The sequence below is a fragment of the Rhinichthys klamathensis genome, unplaced genomic scaffold (assembly GCF_029890125.1).
Source record: "Rhinichthys klamathensis goyatoka isolate OS25496 unplaced genomic scaffold, OSU_Roscu_1.1 h1tg001143l_1, whole genome shotgun sequence".
In the NCBI taxonomy this organism is placed as follows: Eukaryota; Metazoa; Chordata; class Actinopteri; order Cypriniformes; family Leuciscidae; genus Rhinichthys; species Rhinichthys klamathensis.
Genome location: NW_026607362.1, coordinates 29,594 through 53,019, shown reverse-complemented (window position 1 = coordinate 53,019; position 23,426 = coordinate 29,594). Strand labels below are relative to the sequence as shown.

Below are 23,426 nucleotides of genomic sequence, written 5' to 3'. Positions count from 1 at the left end.
AGACTCCAGCTGGGGCGGCCCGGCGGCGTCAGTGCTCTCGCTGTGCGACCTGAGCCCGGCCGGACTCCAGCTGGGGCGGCCCGGCGGCGTCAGTGCTCTCGCTGTGCGACCTGAGCCCGGCCAGACTCCAGCTGGGGCGGCCCGGCGGCGTCAGTGCTCTCGCTGTGCGACCTGAGCCCGGCCGGACTCCAGCTGGGGCGGCCCGGTGTCAGTGCTCTCGCTGTGCGACCTGAGCCCGGCCAGATTCCAGCTGGGGCGGCCCGGTGTCAGTGCTCTCGCTGTGCGACCTGAGCCCGGCCAGACTCCAGCAGGGGCGGCCCGGTGTCAGTGCTCTCGCTGTGCGACCTGAGCCCGGCCAGACTCCAGCTGGGGCGGCCCGGTGTCAGTGCTCTCGCTGTGCGACCTGAGCCCGGCCAGACTCCAGCTGGGGCGGCCCGGTGTCAGTGCTCTCGCTGTGCGACCTGAGCCCGGCCAGACTCCAGCTGGGGCGGCCCGGTGTCAGTGCTCTCGCTGTGCGACCTGAGCCCGGCCAAACTCCAGCTGGGGCGGCCCGGCGGCGTCAGTGCTCTCGCTGTGCGACCTGAGCCCGGCCAGACTCCAGCTGGGGCGGCCCGGTGTCAGTGCTCTCGTTGTGCGACCTGAGCCCGGCCAGACTCCAGCTGGGGCGGCCCGGTGTCAGTGCTCTCGCTGTGCGACCTGAGCCCGGCCAGACTCCAGCTGGGGCGGCCCGGTGTCAGTGCTCTCGCTGTGCGACCTGAGCCCGGCCAGACTCCAGCTGGGGCGGCCCGGTGTCAGTGCTTTCGCTGTGCGACCTGAGCCCGGCCAGACTCCAGCAGGGGCGGCCCGGTGTCAGTGCTCTCGCTGTGCGACCTAACCCCCGGCCAGACTCCAGCTGGGGCGGCCCGGTGTCAGTGCTCTCGCTGTGCGACCTGAGCCCGGCCAGACTCCAGCTGGGGCGGCCCGGTGTCGGGGCGGCCCGGTGTCAGTGCTCTCGCTGTGCGACCTGAGCCCGGCCAGACTCGAGCAGGGGCGGCCCGGTGTCAGTGCTCTCGCTGTGCGACCTGAGCCCGGCCAGACTCCAGCTGGGGCGGCCCGGTGTCAGTGCTCTCGCTGTGCGACCTGAGCCCGGCCAGACTCCAGCTGGGGCGGCCCGGTGTCAGTGCTCTCGCTGTGCGACCTGAGCCCGGCCAGACTCGAGCAGGGGCGGCCCGGTGTCAGTGCTCTCGCTGTGCGACCTGAGCCCGGCCAGACTCCAGCTGGGGCGGCCCGGTGTCAGTGCTCTCGCTGTGCGACCTGAGCCCGGCCAGACTCCAGCTGGGGCGGCCCGGCGGCGTCAGTGCTCTCGCTGTGCGACCTGAGCCCGGCCAGACTCCAGCTGGGGCGGCCCGGTGTCAGTGCTCTCGCTGTGCGACCTGAGCCCGGCCAGACTCCAGCTGGGGCGGCCCGGCGTCAGTGCTCTCGCTGTGCGACCTGAGCCCGGCCAGACTCCAGCTGGGGCGGCCCGGTGTCAGTGCTCTCGCTGTGCGACCTGAGCCCGGCCAGACTCCAGCTGGGGCGGCCCGGTGTCAGTGCTCTCGCTGTGCGACATGAGCCCGGCCAGACTCCAGCTGGGGCGGCCCGGTGTCAGTGCTCTCGCTGTGCGACCTGAGCCCGGCCAGACTCCAGCTGGGGCGGCCCGGTGTCAGTGCTCTCGCTGTGCGACCTGAGCCCGGCCAGACTCCAGCTGGGGCGGCCCGGCGGCGTCAGTGCTCTCGCTGTGCGACCTGAGCCCGGCCAGACTCCAGCTGGGGCGGCCCGGTGTCAGTGCTCTCGCTGTGTGACCTGAGCCCGGCCAGACTCCAGCTGGGGCGGCCCGGTGTCAGTGCTCTCGCTGTGCGACCTGAGCCCGGCCAGACTCCAGCTGGGGCGGCCCGGTGTCAGTGCTCTCGCTGTGCGACCTGAGCCCGGCCAGACTCCAGCAGGGGCGGCCCGGTGTCAGTGCTCTCGCTGTGCGACCTGAGCCCGGCCAGACTCCAGCAGGGGCGGCCCGGTGTCAGTGCTCTCGCTGTGTGACCTGAGCCCGGCCAGACTCCAGCTGGGGCGGCCCGGTGTCAGTGCTCTCGCTGTGTGACCTGAGCCCGGCCAGACTCCAGCTGGGGCGGCCCGGCGGCGTCAGTGCTCTCGCTGTGTGACCTGAGCCCGGCCAGACTCCAGCTGGGGCGGCCCGGTGTCAGTGCTCTCGCTGTGCGACCTGAGCCCGGCCAGACTCCAGCTGGGGCGGCCCGGTGTCAGTGCTCTCGCTGTGCGACCTGAGCCCGGCCAGACTCCAGCAGGGGCGGCCCGGTGTCAGTGCTCTCGCTGTGCGACCTGAGCCCGGCCAGACTCCAGCAGGGGCGGCCCGGTGTCAGTGCTCTCGCTGTGTGACCTGAGCCCGGCCAGACTCCAGCTGGGGCGGCCCGGTGTCAGTGCTCTCGCTGTGCGACCTGAGCCCGGCCAGACCGATGGAAACAGATATAGAGTCCTATTGCTGTCGCCAATCTCAGCGATGCCATTTTCTTCTGGAGGAGATCGCTGAATCCACAGAGCTTTGACTGTAAATGTGTTAATATTAATTTTTTTTTTTGGCTGTGGTTCTTCTTATAAACCTTTAGTGTTACTAGAGTATGGATTAGCCTAGAGAATGTATTAGCTTAGAGAAATAGTGATTTCAATTGGAGGAATACAGTTCACATGCAGAGCTACTAAGCTAAGCTACTCTGTTGACATGGTCCTGCCTTGCATCATATTTTTAATGTGAAAGTGTAAGTTGTGTTATATACATTAGGCTAGTACATCCCGGTACAACGCAATTTAGCACCATTTCAAATGGAAATGTATCAACTAATTCACGATGTATCAAAGCAAGCCTAGTTGTGTCCATTTTTCGGATTCTGCCGCCTGTAACCGGCGTGGTTTGGGAGTGGCCTCGTAAGGGCAGCAAAGCAAGTGCATTCTGGGAGTTGTTGTCTTTCAGCCACATGAGTAAAAAATTCCTTTTTTTTGCCTTTTCTCAGTCTAGAATGCTTAAATTTCAAAAATAATTTCACATTTGTACTATATAAATGACCAATATTAAATACACATTCATCGAGTTGCCCTTTAAATGACTGTAATTCATCTTGCAAGTAAAAATCAACAATCCCATTAAAGTCCCCGTGAACCGGAAGTTGCAAACGACTTTTCTCCAGTGTTGTGACGTATTTCCGAGAGGAACGGAATACTAAATGAGGAAAAATAGTGGGCGTGGCCTTTTTTCCAACTAGCACCAGATTGGATCTAGAAAAGTAGGTGTTGTCATTCCGCCTGTCTGCAGTCAGTTGGAGGGGCGTGGTTACGGATGTTAAGCCGACGCCCAACCCGTCAAACCTACGTCATCAGGGAAGGTCCTCCAATGCAGAGGGGAGGGGACATTTCAGATTGTGATTAAAGATTATGAAGCCAAACATTTTTTTTTTGTGTGGATTGACTTGCATGGATGAATTGTTCACCACAAAACGATCAATTTAGGCAAACAAAGTAAAGCCCCTTTCACACAGAGATTCCGGAAAATACACGGATAAAGCGACCCGGGATTTGACCCGGGTTCGTTTGATTTTGCTTCATTCACACTGCCAGTGATTTGCCGGAATCAGAGAGCGCGTTCACACACAACCCGTGTGTGTTCCGGAAAGACGCGTGACATCGATGTGACATGTATACGTGTATAGTTTGCTTATGAGCTGCGATCTCTCTCTGGAGAAACCCCGCTTGTGCATTGTTTTCTCTGATTCGATCATAAACTAGCGCATTACGTACCGTTTCACTAGCCTGCTTTCACTTCACTTCAGCATCATCATTACGACACGGCATTGGTTACGGCTTTTGTTCACACAGCGCGCGTTCCGGGTCTGAACACGGCAATGTTACTCGGTCCCCAACCCGGCATCGATCCCGGCATTGACCCCGGCATCAGTCCCGGGCCGTGTTTGCGTTCACACAGAAGGCACTCTGGCAATGTGCCGGGTTCAAAGCGCTGTGTGAAAGGTGCTTTAGTATGGTCAATTTAGAATTCATGGGGACTTTAAGTTCAAGATAAAATATATTCCATGTGAAACCACAGAATGTTTTAAAAGCACTGATTTATCATCTAAGTTTTATTTTTTTACATACATTCGATGATATGATGGTAATGACACATTTACTTGACATAGTTAAAAAAAATGGCAAAAAATCATAAATTCCCTTATCTATGGTCTCAACCAAGCTCATAACGTTGTACTTAAGGACTGATAATTTGATGTATACCAATTAGTCAAATTTGGGATTTTAATTTTCAAAATTGCAGCAACCCAATTTGGCCCTTAATCAGAGAAATGCCCGCCTATATATATTTTTTCCTTTGATGCTATTATGAATGTAATAGATACTAGTTGAATACATGGTGATGATCCTCTGTATGTTGTTATTGTTCTGTTATGCAATAAAAATAAAATAAAAATTAACTAGTGGTTCTGTACTTCATTGGCTGCATCGAAACCTCGACAGAGACTTTAATGAAGATTCAGACAGACTGAGGCAGCGCAGCGGTTTAATGATCCATAACAACATTGAATATTTAATTCATACAATACTAACTTCTCTAGAAATGTCATCAAAAAATGAGAAAAGTTGGTCAAAATGCACACTTTACACAAACTGACCACCAACATCAAATTTCAGACGCCATCTTTATTTTTAGCTCCACGGAGCGCAAAGGATTGTGGGATATCAAAGGCAGCGAAGGATCATCTCGGAGATCTCCGGAGACGCGGATATTCGGACACTAACTGTGTTGTTATACGTGAAAGGGTTATTATTATGGAAGGACATCTGGACTTTGCCAAATACATATTTAGTGGTAAATAAAGTTAAAGAAAAAAAAGTCTTACACAGATCATTTTCTTATTGAATTTAAAAAGGGTATTGATTTGAACTGTTCATTTTGCAATACATTGGTTTTGGTTTTATATTTGTTTTTTTCTAATATACCCTCAAATAAAAGGGAAAAAAATACTCTATTATGAATTTAATTTATAATTGTTGCTTAAGTTCTTTTACATTATGTAAGAAGAGTAGAACCCGACCTTAGTTTTTGGTTCTTGAAAAAGAAATTCAAATATATATGAAGACTATTTCTCATTCAAATAATAAGAAAGCAATTAAAACTGTTTCGATATGTGAGTCCTTTCGTATATTTAGATAATATTTAAAAAAAAGTCTATAGGCGCGTGCCAGTGTTTCTTGACATCTTCTTGGCATCGCCACCTACTGGCCTGGCAGAAGAACACCGCGCCTTTAGCCGTTCCCGCGATATGTGAACGTCTGGTTGGTATGTCGGCCTACGCGAAAAACGCAAAGAAAAAAACGTTTTCCTTTTTAGTAAATGACCCTGAATCCAATCCTCATCACACCTTGATCCGCCGCACCTGCTGTTTCACGCAGGTTCCGCCCTCGCGCTTCACACCGTCCAATAGCGTGTGAGGGAATCGTAACGAGACTCCATGATTGGCTCGTTCACATGCCAGTCTTCTTAGAGCCGCTGTTTCCCGCCATCGCCCACCTTACCGTGCGCGCGCGCTGATCAGTGCACACCGGTGATATAAACCCACATCAGGTAATAAAGCGATTTATTTTATCTATTTCTACATTGGGCGGTTATTTTTGATATAAATGTTTCCTCGCTAAATGTAAAAGCTGTTTAATCTGATTTGTTTGTGAGAACTGGTAGTCTAATGTTTCATTCGTTAGTTTTATAATGTACATTTACACTGTATTTCTACAGTTTTTGCGCGTGTTGTGTCTGAGGAAAGCACTAGTTCGGTTCCCCGTTTAACGTTACCCGTTTACACACCTGAGGTTACCTGTGCAATCCTGTGTGTATCTGAGTTATTTAGCCGAGCTAACTTGTGTCTCTATTTACCCCATGCTTTTCTGTGGTTGTGGTTGTGGTGAACTCTTAACAGAAGTTAGCCTGTTATTGGCGTCTTTAGCTGTGTGTTTAACCCTGCTGATGCTGGAGGTAGTGAAGTGAAGCTTCCCAAACACTGACGCTGCGTCCCAATTCGCCTACTTATACTACGCCCTAAAAGTATGTACTCTTTTTGTGAAGAAAAAGTACATACTTTTGAGTGTGTAGCAAAAGAGTAGGCAAGCTTTGGGACATACTACTTCCTCATCTTCAACGTACAGATCTGTCGCGTGCATCCTATCACCGTAAACTGCCCTGTCAATCATCTTGTCACAGTTAAAATCCTCCATTCAATCTAATATAACTTCTTACCATTTCGGAGAGAATTGTTGTCGCACGTTCATCTGCCAGTCATGGGCCTTTCATGCGGAGACTCTCCTCATGTGTTTGGAATTTGAATATAATAATGCATTTAAAAGTTAATGGCTAAACGTATCTTTGCAAAAGTTCACAATGCTGCCGCAGATGCAATATAATGTGGACAACATTGAATAAATACATTTTCGTCAGGTTAGATACTGATAATTAATCACTCAAACCCCTTTATCTAAACCTCTTTACATAACCGCCGGACTCGCGCGTCCTCCATGTCTGTAGTTTTTGAACACTTTTCATTCGTGTTTGTAGTTCTAACCGAATCCTCGTCCAACGCGCGATGGGTTGTGGGCAATATCAGCCGTTAGAGTGCGCATCGATCTGCACTTCGGATTCTGACCGGATATAGTAGACCATCCGGGTCTCTTTGGGACACTCATTTCAACATACTACGATTTGGGACGTACTAATTCTATTTTCGAATACTGTTTAGGACGGATAGTATGCGAATTGGGACGCAGCACGTTTCATGAAGCTGCGAATCATTTACGAATCTACCGTTGTGAATCAGCGGCTCTAAACGCGTCAAACTCCGTCACGTGACTTCATCAGACCTGAACGTCACGTCATGATACTGGCGTGAATCCGAATTAATGGTCTTCTACACTCTTCACACAGTGATCACAACATCAGTCTTTTTGAGCTAAACTGAAGAAAATGTATCGTTCCGTTGGCACAAAATGCATTAAATAATTACTTATTTCAAATTATATAAATTAACTTAGCACTCAGACACAAACTCTATGAAACTACAGGCTTCTATAAACGTTTATATACGTTTATATTCTATTTTCAAACCTTTTATACTGATGTTCAAAACCGAAAAAAATACAAACTGAGTTGGAGGAGAGCAGGGCCGAATAACATTATTCAGAAAACCGTAATTAAGAGATAATGTTTGCGACAGATATATTTTTGCTGTGGTCAATAGTGGTATTTTGTACAAATGTAACGACTTGAGTATAATTTCACTGTAAACATAATGTTTATTTGTAATGTTATCGTTATCGGCCTGATGTGAGAATTTGTCCGATATATTAAAGCTGATAAATACTTTATTTCCTTCAGCTGAGACGCTTCAGATGCGCACTGTTCAACATGATGGTTATGAATTGCTTTAAATATGATTGGAAACACTTCAAAAAGGGAAAATACTGTAAAGTGCAGCATGTGCAAGTCTGTCATATCGGCTACATCGAGTTATGAGAACATTATAATTGTGTGTTTGAGACGTGGCTTTTAATGAGACTTTTGGTTTTGTAATCAGGCTCTCAAAAACTATATAAAAATTTGGATTTAGATTTATCAGCCAATATATCGGTTATCGGCTTTTAAATATAAAGAGTTATCGTATCACTGATTTCTACAGTAACGATCAAAAACACCAAATCACCTTTTGAAAGAAACTTGATGCTTCGAGTAAAGATTGTATCATTACATCGTTACACCAGTAGGGGGAGACGAGACCGCTAGAAAATGCTCGTCATTGAATCATTCACTCAATGTGATTAAAAATAAAATATCATTTTATTCTATTTTTCGAATGCACTCGGCTTGAGTTGGTTGTTACACAGTGTTTCCAGCCGCTGTGGTCTATGGGAGTGAGCAGAAGCTACGGTCACTACATATTGACTATACAACAGCATGTATTGTGTGTGTGTGTGTGTTTCTCTGATCAGATCAGCTGGTGTTTCACTGAGGCGTTTAATGAAATTAAAAACCTGTTTTCGTCATTTCAATTAAAAGCTAATAACTGAAATCTTAATTGGAGTTTTGTGGCATTTAGTTTGTATGTTGTTTTACATTCATATTTATGTAAATGTTCTTGATTTAAGCAATTATCTTTAGCTGGGTCATAAAAGGGTCACTGATTAATCGTGATCTTCATTTGAATGTTTCTTAAAATCCCAACTTTGATCTTTTACTGTCTGTTAGTATAATCGACGGCAGAAATCCTGTTTTACAGTCCGAACCGAAAGTATTGAGCTAAAGCGCATGTGCCGTGAAAATAATGTCAAGAAATGCTGCTTTCTCCTCACACACTCTCTCACACACTCCTGTCGGTCCTTTTAAAATGAATAGTTTCGCATTTCTCAACTTGTTTTTTGCTAAAAATCATCTCTGATCGAGTTCTCTAGTCTTGCTTCTCCAATCTTCAAATGTGGCGTGTTTGAATGGTTAATCTGATGTCACTTCCTGTTTTGGTCGCGTGTCTGAAGCAGGTGATCGTCGCCATGGAGATGCAGGTGTGTGACGAGGCGATCTGCACGTCCCCCGTAGACGACAGCAAAACCAACCTGATCGTGAACTACCTGCCGCAGAACATGGCGCCGGACGAGCTGAAGAGTCTGTTCGGCAGCATCGGGGACATCGAGTCCTGCAAGATCGTGCGGGACAAGATCACAGGTGCGCTCACTCAGCCGGCTCAATCTAGCTCGCGCGGCCATAGAGAAGTTACGCCTGGCGCTCAATCTAGCTCGCGCGGCCGTAGAGAAGTTACGCCTGGCGCTCAATCTAGCTCGAGCGGCCGTAGAGAAGTTACGCCTGGCGCTCAATCTAGCTCGCGCGGCCGTAGAGAAGTTACGCCTGGCGGTCAATCTAGCTCGCGCGGCCGTAGAGAAGTTACGCCTGGCGCTCAATCTAGCTCGCGCGGCCATAGAGAAGTTACGCCTGGCGCTCAATCTAGCTCGCGCGGCCGTAGAGAAGTTACGCCTGGCGCTCAATCTAGCTCGCGCGGCCATAGAGAAGTTACGCCTGGCGCTCAATCTAGCTCGCGCGGCCGTAGAGAAGTTACGCCTGGCGCTCAATCTAGCTCGCGCGGCCGTAGAGAAGTTACGCCTGGCGCTCAATCTAGCTCGCGCGGCCGTAGAGAAGTTACGCCTGGCGCTCAATCTAGCTCGCGCGGCCGTAGAGAAGTTACGCCTGGCGCTCAATCTAGCTCGCGCGGCCATAGAGAAGTTACGCCTGGCGCTCAATCTAGCTCGCGCGGCCGTAGAGAAGTTACGCCTGGCGCTCAATCTAGCTCGCACGGCCGTAGAGAAGTTACGCCTGGCGCTCAATCTAGCTCGCGCGGCCGTAGAGAAGTTACGCCTGGCGCTCAATCGCCGCGCAATCTAGCTCGCGCGGCTGTAGAGAAGGTACGCCTGGCGCTCAATCTAGCTCGCGCGGCCGTAGAGAAGTTACGCCTGGCGCTCAATCTAGCTCGTGCGGCCGTAGAGAAGTTACGCCTGGCGCTCAATCTAGCTTGCGCGGCCGTAGAGAAGTTACGCCTGGCGCTCAATCTAGCTCGTGCGGCCGTAGAGAAGTTACGCCTGGCGCTCAATCTAGCTCGCGCGGCCGTAGAGAAGGTACGCCTGGCGCTCAATCTAGCTCGCGCGGCTGTAGAGAAGGTACGCCTGGCGCTCAATCTAGCTCGCGCGGCCGTAGAGAAGTTACGCCTGGCGCTCAATCTAGCTCGCGCGGCCGTAGAGAAGTTACGCCTGGCGCTCAATCTAGCTCGTGCGGCCGTAGAGAAGTTACGCCTGGCGCTCAATCTAGCTCGCGCGGCCATAGAGAAGTTACGCCTGGCGCTCAATCTAGCTCGCGCGGCCGTAGAGAAGTTACGCCTGGCGCTCAATCTAGCTCGCACGGCCGTAGAGAAGTTACGCCTGGCGCTCAATCTAGCTCGCGCGGCCGTAGAGAAGTTACGCCTGGCGCTCAATCGCCGCGCAATCTAGCTCGCGCGGCTGTAGAGAAGGTACGCCTGGCGCTCAATCTAGCTCGCGCGGCCGTAGAGAAGTTACGCCTGGCGCTCAATCTAGCTCGTGCGGCCGTAGAGAAGTTACGCCTGGCGCTCAATCTAGCTTGCGCGGCCGTAGAGAAGTTACGCCTGGCGCTCAATCTAGCTCGTGCGGCCGTAGAGAAGTTACGCCTGGCGCTCAATCTAGCTCGTGCGGCCGTAGAGAAGTTACGCCTGGCGCTCAATCTAGCTCGCGCGGCCGTAGAGAAGTTACGCCTGGCGCTCAATCTAGCTCGTGCGGCCGTAGAGAAGTTACGCCTGGCGCTCAATCTAGCTCGTGACGGCCATAGAGAAGGTACGCCTGGCGCTCAATCTAGCTCGCGCGGCCGTAGAGAAGTTATGCCTGGCGCTCAATCTAGCTCGCGCGGCCGTAGAGAAGTTACGCCTGGCGTTCAATTTAGCTCGCGCGGCCGTAGAGAAGTTACGCCTTGCGCTCAATCTAGCTCGTGCGGCCGTAGAGAAGTTATGCCTGGCGCTCAATCTAGCTCGCGCGGCCGTAGAGAAGTTACGCCTGGCGCTCAATCTAGCTCGCGCGGCCGTAGAGAAGTTACGCCTGGCGCTCAATCTAGCTCGCGCGGCCGTAGAGAAGTTACGCCTGGCGCTCAATCTAGCTCGTGTGGCCGTAGAGAAGTTACGCCTGGCGCTCAATCTAGCTCACGCGGCCGTAGAGAAGTTACGCCTGGCGCTCAATCTAGCTCGCGCGGCCGTAGAGAAGTTACGCCTGGCGGCCGTAGTCAAGTCGTCATCTTCATTTATATAACGCTGTAGTCACTCGGACTATTTTAACGATGTCTTTCATAACTTTTGGGCCGGTGAGTGTGTGAGTGTGTGTGAGTGAGTTGTATCCGTGCAGCTCTTAAAGTGAGCGCTAATAACCACTGCCGCCTGGCATTGATGATGACTGAGAGAGAGTCTCTGCTCCTGAACGCACTGTTAGACTTACAGGAACATTTTAAACAGTTTATTTCATCTTTGTTCTATTATATTTATTTGTCCTATTACTTTTCATTTGTTTCTTTGTTCTGACTGGGTCTTCAAGGAGCTTCAAAAAACGTCTTCACTAACGTTAGCTTGGCTAGTGCTAGTTTTCACTAACGTTAGTTTGGCTAGTGCTAGTTTTCACTAACGTTAGTTTGGCTAGTGCTAGTTTTCACTAACGTTAGTTTGGCTAGTGCTAGTTTTCGCTAACGTTAGTTTGGCTAGTGCTAGTTTTTGCTAACGTTAGTTTGGCTAGTGCTAGTTTTCGCTAACGTTAGTTTGGCTAGTGCTAGTTTTCGCTAACGTTAGTTTGGCTAGTGCTAGTTTTCGCTAACGTTAGTTTGGCTAGTGCTAGTTTTCGCTAACGTTAGTTTGGCTAGTGCTAGTTTTCACTAACGTTAGTTTGGCTAGTGCTAGTTTTAACTAACGTTGACGTTAGTTTGGCTAGTGCTAGTTTTCACTAACGTTAGTTTGGCTAGTGCTAGTTTTCACTAACGTTAGTTTGGCTAGTGCTAGTTTTCACTAACGTTAGTTTGGCTAGTGCTGGTTTTCGCTAACGTTAGTTTGGCTAGTGCTAGTTTTCGCTAACGTTAGTTTGGCTAGTGCTAGTTTTCGCTAACGTTAGTTTGGCTAGTGCTAGTTTTCGCTAACGTTAGTTTGGCTAGTGCTAGTTTTCGCTAACGTTAGTTTGGCTAGTGCTAGTTTTCGCTAACGTTAGTTTGGCTAGTGCTAGTTTTCACTAACGTTAGTTTGGCTAGTGCTAGTTTTAACTAACGTTAGTTTGGCTAGTGCTAGTTTTCACTAACGTTAGTTTGGCTAGTGCTAGTTTTCACTAACGGTAGTTTGGCTAGTGCTAGTTTTCACTAACGGTAGTTTGGCTAGTGCTAGTTTTCACTGCTCAGTCGTGATATGATGTTTGAGGCTCATTAGTGAGAGTGTGTGTTTAGGCAAGGGTTCATAATATCTGAGTCACTGACATACATGAGTTCAAACAGTCACATGACCTGATGACTGACCCTACAGTGATGAGTCTCATGGCAGCTTCAGATCCGTAATGTGTGTGTGTGTGTGTGTGTGTAGGTCAGAGTCTGGGTTATGGGTTTGTGAACTATGTGGAGCCCAAAGATGCAGACAAAGCCATAAGTATTTTAAATGGACTCAAACTGCAGGCCAAAACCATCAAGGTAAGATCCGTGTGTGTGTGTGTTGTCCAGGTGCCCATCCCAGTGAGTGTGTGTGTGTGTGTGTGTGTGTTGTCCAGGTGCCCGTCCCAGTGAGTGTGTGTGTGTGTGTTGTCCAGGTGCCCGTCCCAGTGAGTGAGTGTGTGTGTGTGTGTGTGTGTGTTGTCCAGGTGCCCATCCCAGTGAGTGTGTGTGTGTGTTGTCCAGGTGCCCGTCCCAGTGAGTGTGTGTGTGTGTGTGTTGTCCAGGTGCCTGTCCCAGTGTGTGTGTGTGTTCAGGTGCCTGTCCCAGTGATTGTGTGTGTGTTGTTCAGGTGCCTGTCCCAGTGAGTGTGTGTGTGTGTTGTCCAGGTGCCCGTCCCAGTGAGTGTGTGTGTTGTCCAGGTGCCTGTCCCAGTGAGTGTGTGTGTGTTGTCCAGGTGCCTGTCCCAGTGAGTGTGTGTGTGTTGTCCAGGTGCCTGTCCCAGTGAGTGTGTGTGTTGTCCAGGTGCCTGTCCCAGTGAGTGTGTGTGTGTTGTCCAGGTGCCTGTCCCAGTGAGTGTGTGTGTGTTGTCCAGGTGCCTGTCCCAGTGAGTGTGTGTGTGTTGTCCAGGGCCCCATCCCAGTGAGTGTGTGTGTGTTGTCCAGGTGCCCGTCCCAGTGAGTGTGTGTGTGTTGTCCAGGTGCCTGTCCCAGTGAGTGTGTGTGTGTTGTCCAGGTGCCTGTCCCAGTGAGTGTGTGTGTGTTGTCCAGGTGCCTGTCCCAGTGAGTGTGTGTGTGTTGTCCAGGTGCCTGTCCCAGTGAGTGTGTGTGTGTTGTCCAGGTCCCCATCCCAGTGAGTGTGTGTGTGTTGTCCAGGTGCCCGTCCCAGTGAGTGTGTGTGTGTTGTCAAGGTGCCTGTCCCAGTGAGTGTGTGTGTGTGTTGTTCAGATGGCTGTCCCAGTGAGTGTGTGTGTGTTGTCCAGGTGCCTGTCCCAGTGTGTGTGTGTGTGTGTTCAGGTCCCCATCCCAGTGAGTGTGTGTGTTCAGGTCCCCATCCCAGTGAGTGTGTGTGTGTTGTTCAGGTGCCTGTCCCAGTGTGTGTGTGTGTGTTGTTCAGGTGCCTGTCCCAGTGTGTGTGTGTGTGTGTGTTCAGGTGCCTGTCCCAGTGTGTGTGTGTGTGTGTTCAGGTCCCCATCCCAGTGAGTGTGTGTGTGTGTGTGTTCAGGTCCCCATCCCAGTGAGTGTGTGTGTGTTGTTCAGGTGCCTGTCCCAGTGTGTGTGTGTGTTGTTCAGGTGCCTGTCCCAGTGTGTGTGTGTGTGTGTTGTTCAGGTGCCTGTCCCAGTGTGTGTGTGTGTGTGTTGTCCAGGTGCCTGTCCCCGTGTGTGTGTTGTCCAGGTGCCTGTCCCAGTGTGTGTGTGTGTGTGTGTGTTGTTCAGGTGCCTGTCCCAGTGAGTGTGTGTGTGTTGTCCAGGTGCCTGTCCCAGTGTGTGTGTGTGTGTGTGTTGTCCAGGTGCCTGTCCCAGTGTGTGTGTGTGTGTGTGTGTGTGTGTGTGTTCAGGTGCCTGTCCCAGTGAGTGTGTGTGTGTGTGTGTTGTCCAGGTGCCCGTCCCAGTGTGTGTGTGTGTGTGTGTTTGTGTGTTGTCCAGGTGCCCGTCCCAGTGATTGTGTGTGTGTGTGTGTGTGTGTGTTGTCCAGGTGCCCGTCCCAGTGAGTGTGTGTGTGTGTGTTGTCCAGATGCCTGTCCCAGTGAGTGTGTGTGTGTTGTCCAGGTCCCCATCCCAGTGAGTGTGTGTGTGTTGTCCAGGTGCCTGTCCCAGTGAGTGTGTGTTGTCCAGGTGCCTGTCCCAGTGAGTGTGTGTGTGTTGTCCAGGTGCCTGTCCCAGTGTGTGTCTGTGTGTTGTCCAGGTGCCTGTCCCAGTGAGTGTGTGTGTGTTGTCCAGGTGCCTGTCCCAGTGAGTGTGTGTGTGTTGTCCAGGTGCCTGTCCCAGTGAGTGTGTGTGTGTGTTGTTCAGGTGGCTGTCCCAGTGAGTGTGTGTGTGTTGTCCAGGTGCCTGTCCCAGTGTGTGTGTGTGTGTGTTCAGGTCCCCATCCCAGTGAGTGTGTGTGTGTTGTTCAGGTGCCTGTCCCAGTGTGTGTGTGTGTGTGTTGTCCAGGTGCCTGTCCCAGTGTGTGTGTGTGTGTTCAGGTGCCTGTCCCAGTGTGTGTGTGTGTGTGTTCAGGTCCCCATCCCAGTGAGTGTGTGTGTGTTGTCCAGGTGCCTGTCCCCGTGTGTGTGTGTGTGTGTGTTGTCCAGGTGCCTGTCCCAGTGTGTGTGTGTGTGTGTTCAGGTGCCTGTCCCAGTGTGTGTGTGTGTTCAGGTCCCCATCCCAGTGAGTGTGTGTGTGTGTTGTTCAGGTGCCTGTCCCAGTGTGTGTGTGTTCAGGTGCCTGTCCCAGTGAGTGTGTGTGTGTGTTGTCCAGGTCCCCATCCCAGTGAGTGTGTGTGTGTTGTTCAGGTGCCTGTCCCAGTGAGTGTGTGTGTGTTGTCCAGGTGCCTGTCCCAGTGTGTGTGTGTGTGTGTGTGTGTGTGTGTGTGTGTGTGTTCAGGTGCCTGTCCCAGTGAGTGTGTGTGTGTTGTCCAGGTGCCTGTCCCAGTGTGTGTGTGTGTGTGTGTGTGTGTGTGTGTGTGTTCAGGTGCCTGTCCCAGTGAGTGTGTGTGTGTTGTCCAGGTGCCCGTCCCAGTGTGTGTGTGTGTGTGTGTTGTCCAGGTGCCTCTCCCAGTGTGTGTGTTGTCCAGGTGCCCGTCCCAGTGTGTGTGTGTTGTCCAGGTGCCTCTCCCAGTGTGTGTGTTGTCCAGGTGCCTGTCCCAGTGTGTGTGTGTGTGTGTGTGTTGTCCAGGTGCCTGTCCCAGTGAGTGTGTGTGTGTGTTGTCCAGGTCCCCATCCCAGTGAGTGTGTGTGTGTTGTCCAGGTCCCCATCCCAGTGAGTGTGTGTTTGTGTGTGTGTGTGTGTGTTGTCCAGGTCCCCATCCCAGTGAGTGTGTGTGTGTTGTCCTGGTGCCTGTCCCAGTGATTGTGTGTGTTGTCCAGGTCCCCATCCCAGTGAGTGTGTGTGTGTGTGTGTGTTGTCCAGGTCCCCATCCCAGTGAGTGTGTGTGTGTTGTCCAGGTGCCTGTCCCAGTGAGTGTGTGTGTGTGTGTTCAGGTCCCCGTCCCAGTGAGTGTGTGTGTGTTGTCCAGGTGCCTGTCCCAGTGAGTGTTTGTGTGTGTTCAGGTGCCCGTCCCAGTGAGTGTGTGTGTGTTGTCCAGGTCCCCATCCCAGTGAGTGTGTGTGTGTGTGTTCAGGTGCCTGTCCCAGTGAGTGTGTGTGTTGTCCAGGTCCCCATCCCAGTGAGTGTGTGTGTGTTGTCCAGGTGCCTGTCCCAGTGATTGTGTGTGTTGTCCAGGTCCCCATCCCAGTGAGTGTGTGTGTGTGTGTGTGTGTTGTCCAGGTCCCCATCCCAGTGAGTGTGTGTGTGTTGTCCAGGTGCCTGTCCCAGTGAGTGTGTGTGTGTGTTCAGGTCCCCATCCCAGTGAGTGTGTGTGTGTGTTGTCCAGGTGCCTGTCCCAGTGAGTGTGTGTGTGTGTTCAGGTGCCCGTCCCAGTGAGTGTGTGTGTGTTGTCCAGGTCCCCATCCCAGTGAGTGTGTGTGTGTGTTCAGGTGCCTGTCCCAGTGATTGTGTGTGTTGTCCAGGTCCCCATCCCAGTGAGTGTGTGTGTGTTGTCCAGGTGCCTGTCCCAGTGATTGTGTGTGTTGTCCAAGTCCCCATCCCAGTGAGTGTGTGTGTGTGTGTGTGTGTTGTCCAGGTGCCTGTCCCAGTGATTGTGTGTGTGTGTGTGTGTGTCCAGGTGCCCATCCCAGTGAGTGTGTGTTTGTGTGTGTGTTGTCCAGGTGCCCGTCCCAGTGAGTGTGTGTGTGTGTGTTGTCCAGGTGCCCGTCCCAGTGAGTGTGTGTGTGTGTTGTCCAGGTGCCCATCCCAGTGAGTGTGTGTGTGTGTTGTCCAGGTGCCCGTCCCAGTGAGTGTGTGTGTGTGTGTGTGTGTGTTGTCCAGGTGCCTGTCCCAGTGTGTGTGTGTGTGTGTGTGTTCAGGTGCCTGTCCCAGTGATTGTGTGTGTGTTGTTCAGGTGCCTGTCCCAGTGAGTGTGTGTGTGTGTGTGTGTTGTCCAGGTGCCTGTCCCAGTGAGTGTGTGTGTGTGTTGTCCAGGTGCCCGTCCCAGTGAGTGTGTGTGTGTTGTCCAGGTGCCTGTCCCAGTGAGTGTGTGTGTTGTCCAGGTGCCTGTCCCAGTGAGTGTGTGTGTGTTGTCCAGGTGCCTGTCCCAGTGAGTGTGTGTGTGTTGTCCAGGTGCCTGTCCCAGTGAGTGTGTGTGTGTGTGTGTGTTGTCCAGGTGCCTGTCCCAGTGAGTGTGTGTGTGTGTTCAGGTCCCCATCCCAGTGAGTGTGTGTGTGTTGTCCAGGTGCCTGTCCCAGTGAGTGTGTGTGTGTGTTGTCCAGGTCCCCATCCCAGTGAGTGTGTGTGTGTTGTCCAGGTGCCCGTCCCAGTGAGTGTGTGTGTGTGTTGTCCAGGTCCCCATCCCAGTGAGTGTGTGTGTGTGTGTGTGTGTGTTGTCCAGGTGCCTGTCCCAGTGATTGTGTGTGTGTTGTCCAGGTCCCCATCCCAGTGAGTGTGTGTGTGTGTGTGTGTGTGTTGTCCAGGTGCCTGTCCCAGTGATTGTGTGTGTGTTGTCCAGGTCCCCATCCCAGTGTGTGTGTGTGTGTTGTCCAGGTCCCCATCCCAGTGAGTGTGTGTGTGTTGTCCAGGTGCCTGTCCCAGTGATTGTGTGTGTGTTGTCCAGGTCCCCATCCCAGTGAGTGTGTGTGTGTTGTCCAGGTGCCTGTCCCAGTGATTGTGTGTGTGTTGTCCAGGTGCCTGTCCCAGTGAGTGTGTGTGTGTTGTCCAGGTGCCTGTCCCAGTGAGTGTGTGTGTGTGTTGTCCAGGTGCCTGTCCCAGTGATTGTGTGTGTGTTGTCCAGGTGCCTGTCCCAGTGAGTGTGTGTGTGTTGTCCAGGTGCCTGTCCCAGTGAGTGTGTGTGTGTGTGTTGTCCAGGTGTCGTTCGCTCGCCCGAGCTCCGCCTCTATCCGCGACGCTAACCTGTATGTGAGCGGCCTCCCGAAGACCATGACCCAGAGCGAGCTGGACCTGCTGTTCTGCCCGTTCGGCCGCATCATCACCTCCAGGATCCTGCTGGACCAGCTCTCAGGTGTGTGTGTGTGTGTGTGTACTACTGGCCAGCTCTCAGGTATGTGTGTGTGTACTACTGGCCAGCTCTCAGGTGTGTGTGTGTGTGTACTACTGGCCAGCTCTCAGGTATGTGTGTGTGTGTGTGTGTACTACTGGCCAGCTCTCAGGTGTGTGTGTGTGTGTGTACTACTGGACCAGCTCTCAGGTGTGTGTGTGTGTGTGTACTACTGGACCAGCTCTCAGGTGTGTGTGTGTAAACTACTTGGAAACCAGTTCATCTGTGTTTACTGACACTGACAAAGAAGACAGACAAGGAAAGACTAACAGTTTTGTGAGTTTGATCTCTGAGATATTCTGCTCATTCAGCCGGTCCGTGTTCCTCCCCGAGTGTGTGTTCACACAGGGCGGGTTTGGTTAAATTGAAGCGAACTTGCGATTGCTCTGTTAGTGCGGTTCTGGTGAACAGTCTGAACGCTGCATCTGAACCCTGGAAACCCTCGACACACACCTTGGCAATGGAATCGCCATTGGCAAGTAAATCTTTTTTAGTTTACTCACCAGAATAATATATACTATGGGTTCATGAATATTAATCACATTGTCAGCATTCGCTCGAACTGATTTGCTGGAATCAAACCGGGGACAGGAGTAGGTGAGCGCTAGCGTTTGCGTATTCGTTCCGCCCACTACCGACTGGCTTCTGCTTGGGTTTAAAGGCTGAACTTTAAAGAGTATCATTTACATGTAGTATGTTAATTCTACAGGGTATTATAGTCTAATACTCTCTCTTTGAAGCCGGGCTCCTTCACACTAGAGTTTAGCAAATACGCTGCTTTCTGTTTTGGTTCGGACCAGAGAACCGAAACACAACTGTTAACACACCCTAAATCTGCTGTAATAAATAAACATGATCTCTACTGTATTATTTGAGGTTGTGATTTCTACGAGGGCAGAACAGTACTAATGTGCTGAGTGTGTGTGGTGTTCAGGCCTGAATACTGTGCTAAGTGTGTGTGTGGTGTTCAGGCGTGTCGCGAGGCGTGGGCTTCATCCGCTTCGACCGGCGCACAGAGGCCGAGGAGGCCATTAAAGGGCTGAACGCACAGAAGCCGCCCGGATCCACTGAGCCCATCACTGTGAAGTTCGCCAACAACCCCAGTCAGAAGAGCCTGCCGTGTGTGTCGGCCGGCAGACGCTACGCTGGAGCGCTAATGCACCCCGCACACAGATTCAGGTATTCCCTCGCCCTCATGAGCCCAGAGCGCAGATTCAGGTATTCCCTCGCCCTCATGCACCCTGAGCACAGATTCAGGTATTCCCTCGCCCTCATGCACCCGGAGCACAGATTCAGGTATTCCCTCGCCCTCATGAGCCCAGAGCGCAGATTCAGGTATTCCCTCGCCCTCATGCACCCTGAGCACAGATTCAGGTATTCCCTCGCCCTCATGCACCCGGAGAACAGATTCAGGTATTCCCTCGCCCTCATGCACCCGGAGCACAGATTCAGGTATTCCCTCGCCCTCATGCACCCGGAGCACAGATTCAGGTATTCCCTCGCCCTCATGCACCCTGAGCACAGATTCAGGTATTCCCTCGCCCTCATGCACCCTGAGCACAGATTCAGGTATTCCCTCGCCCTCATGCACCCGGAGCGCAGATTCAGGTATTCCCTCGCCCTCATGCACCCGGAGCACAGATTCAGGTATTCCCTCGCCCTCATGCACCCGGAGCACAGATTCAGGTATTCCCTCGCCCTCATGCACCCGGAGCACAGATTCAGGTATTCCCTCGCCCTCATGCACCCGGAGCACAGATTCAGGTATTCCCTCGCCCTCATGCACCCGGAGCACAGATTCAGGTATTCCCTCGCCCTCATGCACCCGGAGCACAGATTCAGGTATTCCCTCGCCCTCATGCACCCGGAGCACAGATTCAGGTATTCCATCGCCCTCATGCACCCTGAGCACAGATTCAGGTATTCCCTCGCCCTCATGCACCCGGAGCACAGATTCAGGTATTCCCTCGCCCTCATGCACCCGGAGCACAGATTCAGGTATTCCCTCGCCCTCATGCACCCTGAGCACAGATTCAGATATTCCATCGCCCTCATGCACCCTGAGCACAGATTCAGGTATTCCCTCGCCCTCATGCACCCTGAGCACAGATTCAGGTATTCCCTCGCCCTCATGCACCCGGAGCACAGATTCAGGTATTCCCTCGCCCTCATGCACCCGGAGCACAGATTCAGGTATTCCCTCGCCCTCAAGCGCCCTCATGCACCCTGAGCACAGATTCAGGTATTCCATCGCCCTCATGCACCCTGAGCACAGATTCAGGTATTCCCTCGCCCTCATGCACCCTGAGCACAGATTCAGGTATTCCCTAGCCCTCATGCACCCGGAGCACAGATTCAGGTATTCCCTCGCCCTCAAGCGCCCTCATGCACCCTGAGCACAGATTCAGGTATTCCCTCGCCCTCATGCACCCTGAGCACAGATTCAGGTATTCCCTCGCCCTCATGCACCCTGAGCACAGATTCAGGTATTCCCTCGCCCTCAAGCGCCCTCATGCACCCTGAGCACAGATTCAGGTATTCCATCGCCCTCATGCACCCTGAGCACAGATTCAGGTATTCCCTCGCCCTCATGCACCCTGAGCACAGATTCAGGTATTCCCTCGCCCTCATGCACCCTGAGCACAGATTCAGGTATTCCCTCGCCCTCATGCACCCGGAGCACAGATTCAGGTATTCCCTCGCCCTCAAGCGCCCTCATGCACCCTGAGCACAGATTCAGGTATTCCCTCGCCCTCATGCACCCGGAGTACAGATTCAGGTATTCCCTCGCCCTCATGCACCCGGAGCACAGATTCAGGTATTCCCTCGCCCTCATGCACCCGGAGCACAGATTCAGGTATTCCCTCGCCCTCAAGCGCCCTCATGCACCCTGAGCACAGATTCAGGTATTCCCTCGCCCTCATGCACCCGGAGCACAGATTCAGGTATTCCCTCGCCCTCATGCACCCGGAGTACAGATTCAGGTATTCCCTCGCCCTCATGCACCCGGAGCACAGATTCAGGTATTCCCTCGCCCTCATGCACCCGGAGCACAGATTCAGGTATTCCCTCGCCCTCAAGCGCCCTCATGCACCCTGAGCACAGATTCAGGTATTCCCTCGCCCTCATGCACCCGGAGCACAGATTCAGGTATTCCCTCGCCCTCATGCACCCTGAGCACAGATTCAGGTATTCCCTCGCCCTCATGCACCCGGAGTACAGATTCAGGTATTCCCTCGCCCTCATGCACCCGGAGCACAGATTCAGGTATTCCCTCGCCCTCATGCACCCGGAGCACAGATTCAGGTATTCCCTCGCCCTCAAGCGCCCTCATGCACCCTGAGCACAGATTCAGGTATTCCCTCGCCCTCATGCACCCTGAGCACAGATTCAGGTATTCCCTCGCCCTCATGCACCCTGAGCACAGATTCAGGTATTCCCTCGCCCTCATGCACCCGGAGCACAGATTCAGGTATTCCCTCGCCCTCATGCACCCGGAGCACAGATTCAGGTATTCCCTCGCCCTCATGCACCCGGAGCACAGATTCAGGTATTCCCTCGCCCTCATGCACCCTGAGCACAGATTCAGGTATTCCCTCGCCCTCATGCACCCGGAGCACAGATTCAGGTATTCCCTCGCCCTCAAGCGCCCTCATGCACCCTGAGCACAGATTCAGGTATTCCCTCGCCCTCATGCACCCGGAGCACAGATTCAGGTATTCCCTCGCCCTCATGCACCCGGAGCACAGATTCAGGTATTCCCTCGCCCTCATGCACCCTGAGCACAGATTCAGGTATTCCCTCGCCCTCATGCACCCTGAGCACAGATTCAGGTATTCCCTTGCTCGCTCGAGTCTGAGCTGGTTCACTGAGTCTGTGTGTTTGTTTCAGGCTGGACAACCTGCTCAACGCCTCCTATGGAGTCAAAAGGTACATGTGAGTCTCATGTCACTTCTGACACAGGACCATACACAAAACGTAATAAATACATTTAAATGGGCCTAGTTATTGTCTTCGTTGTGTTTGACCCATAACCGTAATAAATAAGATTGTGACACCAAAAACTACTAGCCTAACTATTGTTAGACAAATAAACTGTTAGTAATAAACTTAGAACAAATAATCAAATTATGAGCAATAGAACAATCTTGCTTTTCATGTTTATCAGTTAAGTCTTACAGTAATTTACAGGTGGAGAATATTAATAATCAAATGTAAAATAGCACTGCATAGTCTTAACTGTATAATTAAATATAGATTAATCCTTGTTAAAGTTACAAAAGTTATTGAATCGAGAGCAGTGAGTGATTTTATCTTTGTCTTTTGTTGTTTGATTAACATTAACAGGAATATTGTGATTAACTGAATTGTGTGGATGCTGCACATTGGTGGTGGTTGAGGAGATTCCCCCTTCCATGTGAAGCGCTTTGAGTACCTAGAAAAGCGCTATATAAATGAAATGAATTATTATTATTATTAGGCCGCTGTCAGTTTAAGAGCTGCACGGATCCAATATACTGTTACACGCGTTTTTTTTTTTTTTTAGCTCTAATTTTTATTATTCATTAATTGTTGTTTGTGAAGATCTTAAGTGATGGGTATGTGCTGCACGTTAGTGAATCCTCGAACAGTCCAGAGGTTTGTTCTTCAGCTGAACTCTTTGTTGTTGTTTCTGGCCGCAGATTCTCTCCCGTGTCCATCGATGGAGTCGGGTTCCCTCACGCCGCTGGCTGGTGTATCTTCGTGTATAATCTCGCCCCGGACGCAGACGAGAGCGTCCTCTGGCAGATCTTCGGCCCGTTCGGCGCCGTCATCAACGTCAAGGTCATACGAGACTTCAGCACAGACAAGTGCAAAGGCTTCGGCTTCGTGACCATGAGCAGCTACGAGGAGGCGGCCGTCGCTATCGCTAGTCTGAACGGGTACCGGCTCGGGGAACGGGTTCTGCAGGTGTCCTTCAAGACCAGCAGAACACACACGGCCTGAGCCGAACACAGCCAATATTTCATCTTCTGCTTGTGTTCTTAAAGTGGTTTACTTTTAAAAACATCTGTTTCAGTGGAATAACAGCCACTGGAACTTTGAGTGTTTTGTTTTCGAGTCATCTTCTATTTTAGATTTCTACATTTCTCTGGTCTAAGTGCTTTAAAGTTCATTTACTAATTCAGTTTCTTTAACATTGACTTGTGAGTTTTGTTTTTTAAGTTTTTTTCTTTGTTGCATAATGTTACTTAACGTAAATTGTTTACTTGATGTAAAAAGGCCAAAATTCCTAAAGCGATTATATATGGTAAAAAAAAGAAGCTTGGAAGTTTAAAAGCATCTATTTTTATAAAAGAGAAATTGAAACATTTGTACTGGATCTGCTGCAGTTTTTTGACATGGTTTTCTGATCTTCATTAATGTCACGCAGAGAATCATCACAACATTTACATTTGTTCATTTAACTGATGCTTTTATCCAAAAACAAATCACAGCGACTCCTCAAACATGAAGAGTTCAAACACAAGGTTGGTCAGAAGAGAAAGAGCTTCTGAGGGAGAGCCTTAAGATGTTCGACATCTTTTACATGAGAATCACTGTATCATAAAGTCGACCACTAGTTGTCTTTATTACAGATTGCACCTTTAAATACCGTTTTTGAGAAATGAAACTTCTGTCATCATTTGCATCATGTACCAGTTTCTATCTGCTGTTTAACTGTTTTGTGCAAAATATCTTCTTTTGTGTTCAACAGAAGAAAGAAACTCAAACATGATGTAAATGATGACAGAAGTTTCTAACACTTTAACTGCATTTCTGTTGAGTTTTGAACAGCTGGAGTGTTGAAATGTCACTCGGTCTGATGCTGATTTAACTA

General features: G+C 51.2%; 1 protein-coding gene across 2 annotated transcripts; it reads left to right on the top strand.

The window, feature by feature from the left end:
* The first annotated feature begins 5,498 nt into the window (after positions 1–5,498).
* On the top strand, positions 5,499–22,919 carry LOC130079587 (ELAV-like protein 2). 2 transcript variants are annotated; one of them, XM_056244900.1, is made up of 7 exons: positions 5,499–5,650; positions 8,599–8,785; positions 12,216–12,319; positions 17,377–17,530; positions 18,538–18,745; positions 21,458–21,496; positions 22,249–22,919. In XM_056244900.1, exons 2-7 carry the CDS (start codon positions 8,614–8,616, stop codon positions 22,550–22,552), a joined length of 981 nt encoding a protein of 326 aa, XP_056100875.1. In that variant the 5' UTR covers positions 5,499–5,650; positions 8,599–8,613; the 3' UTR covers positions 22,553–22,919. The 2 variants fall into 2 exon arrangements, with proteins under 2 accessions (XP_056100875.1, XP_056100874.1); XM_056244899.1 differs by having other exon boundaries at positions 5,500–5,650; positions 8,602–8,785.
* Positions 22,920–23,426: the final 507 nt, after the last annotated feature.

Coding starts and splice junctions, on each gene's coding strand:
- LOC130079587 (XM_056244900.1), top strand. CDS start 8,614: ATGGAGATGCAGGTGTGTGACGAGGCGATCTGCACGTCCCCCGTAGAC. Junction 8,786..12,215: donor CGTGCGGGACAAGATCACAG/GTGCGCTCACTC, acceptor GTGTGTGTGTAG/GTCAGAGTCTGGGTTATGGG. Junction 21,497..22,248: donor GCCTCCTATGGAGTCAAAAG/GTACATGTGAGT, acceptor TTCTGGCCGCAG/ATTCTCTCCCGTGTCCATCG.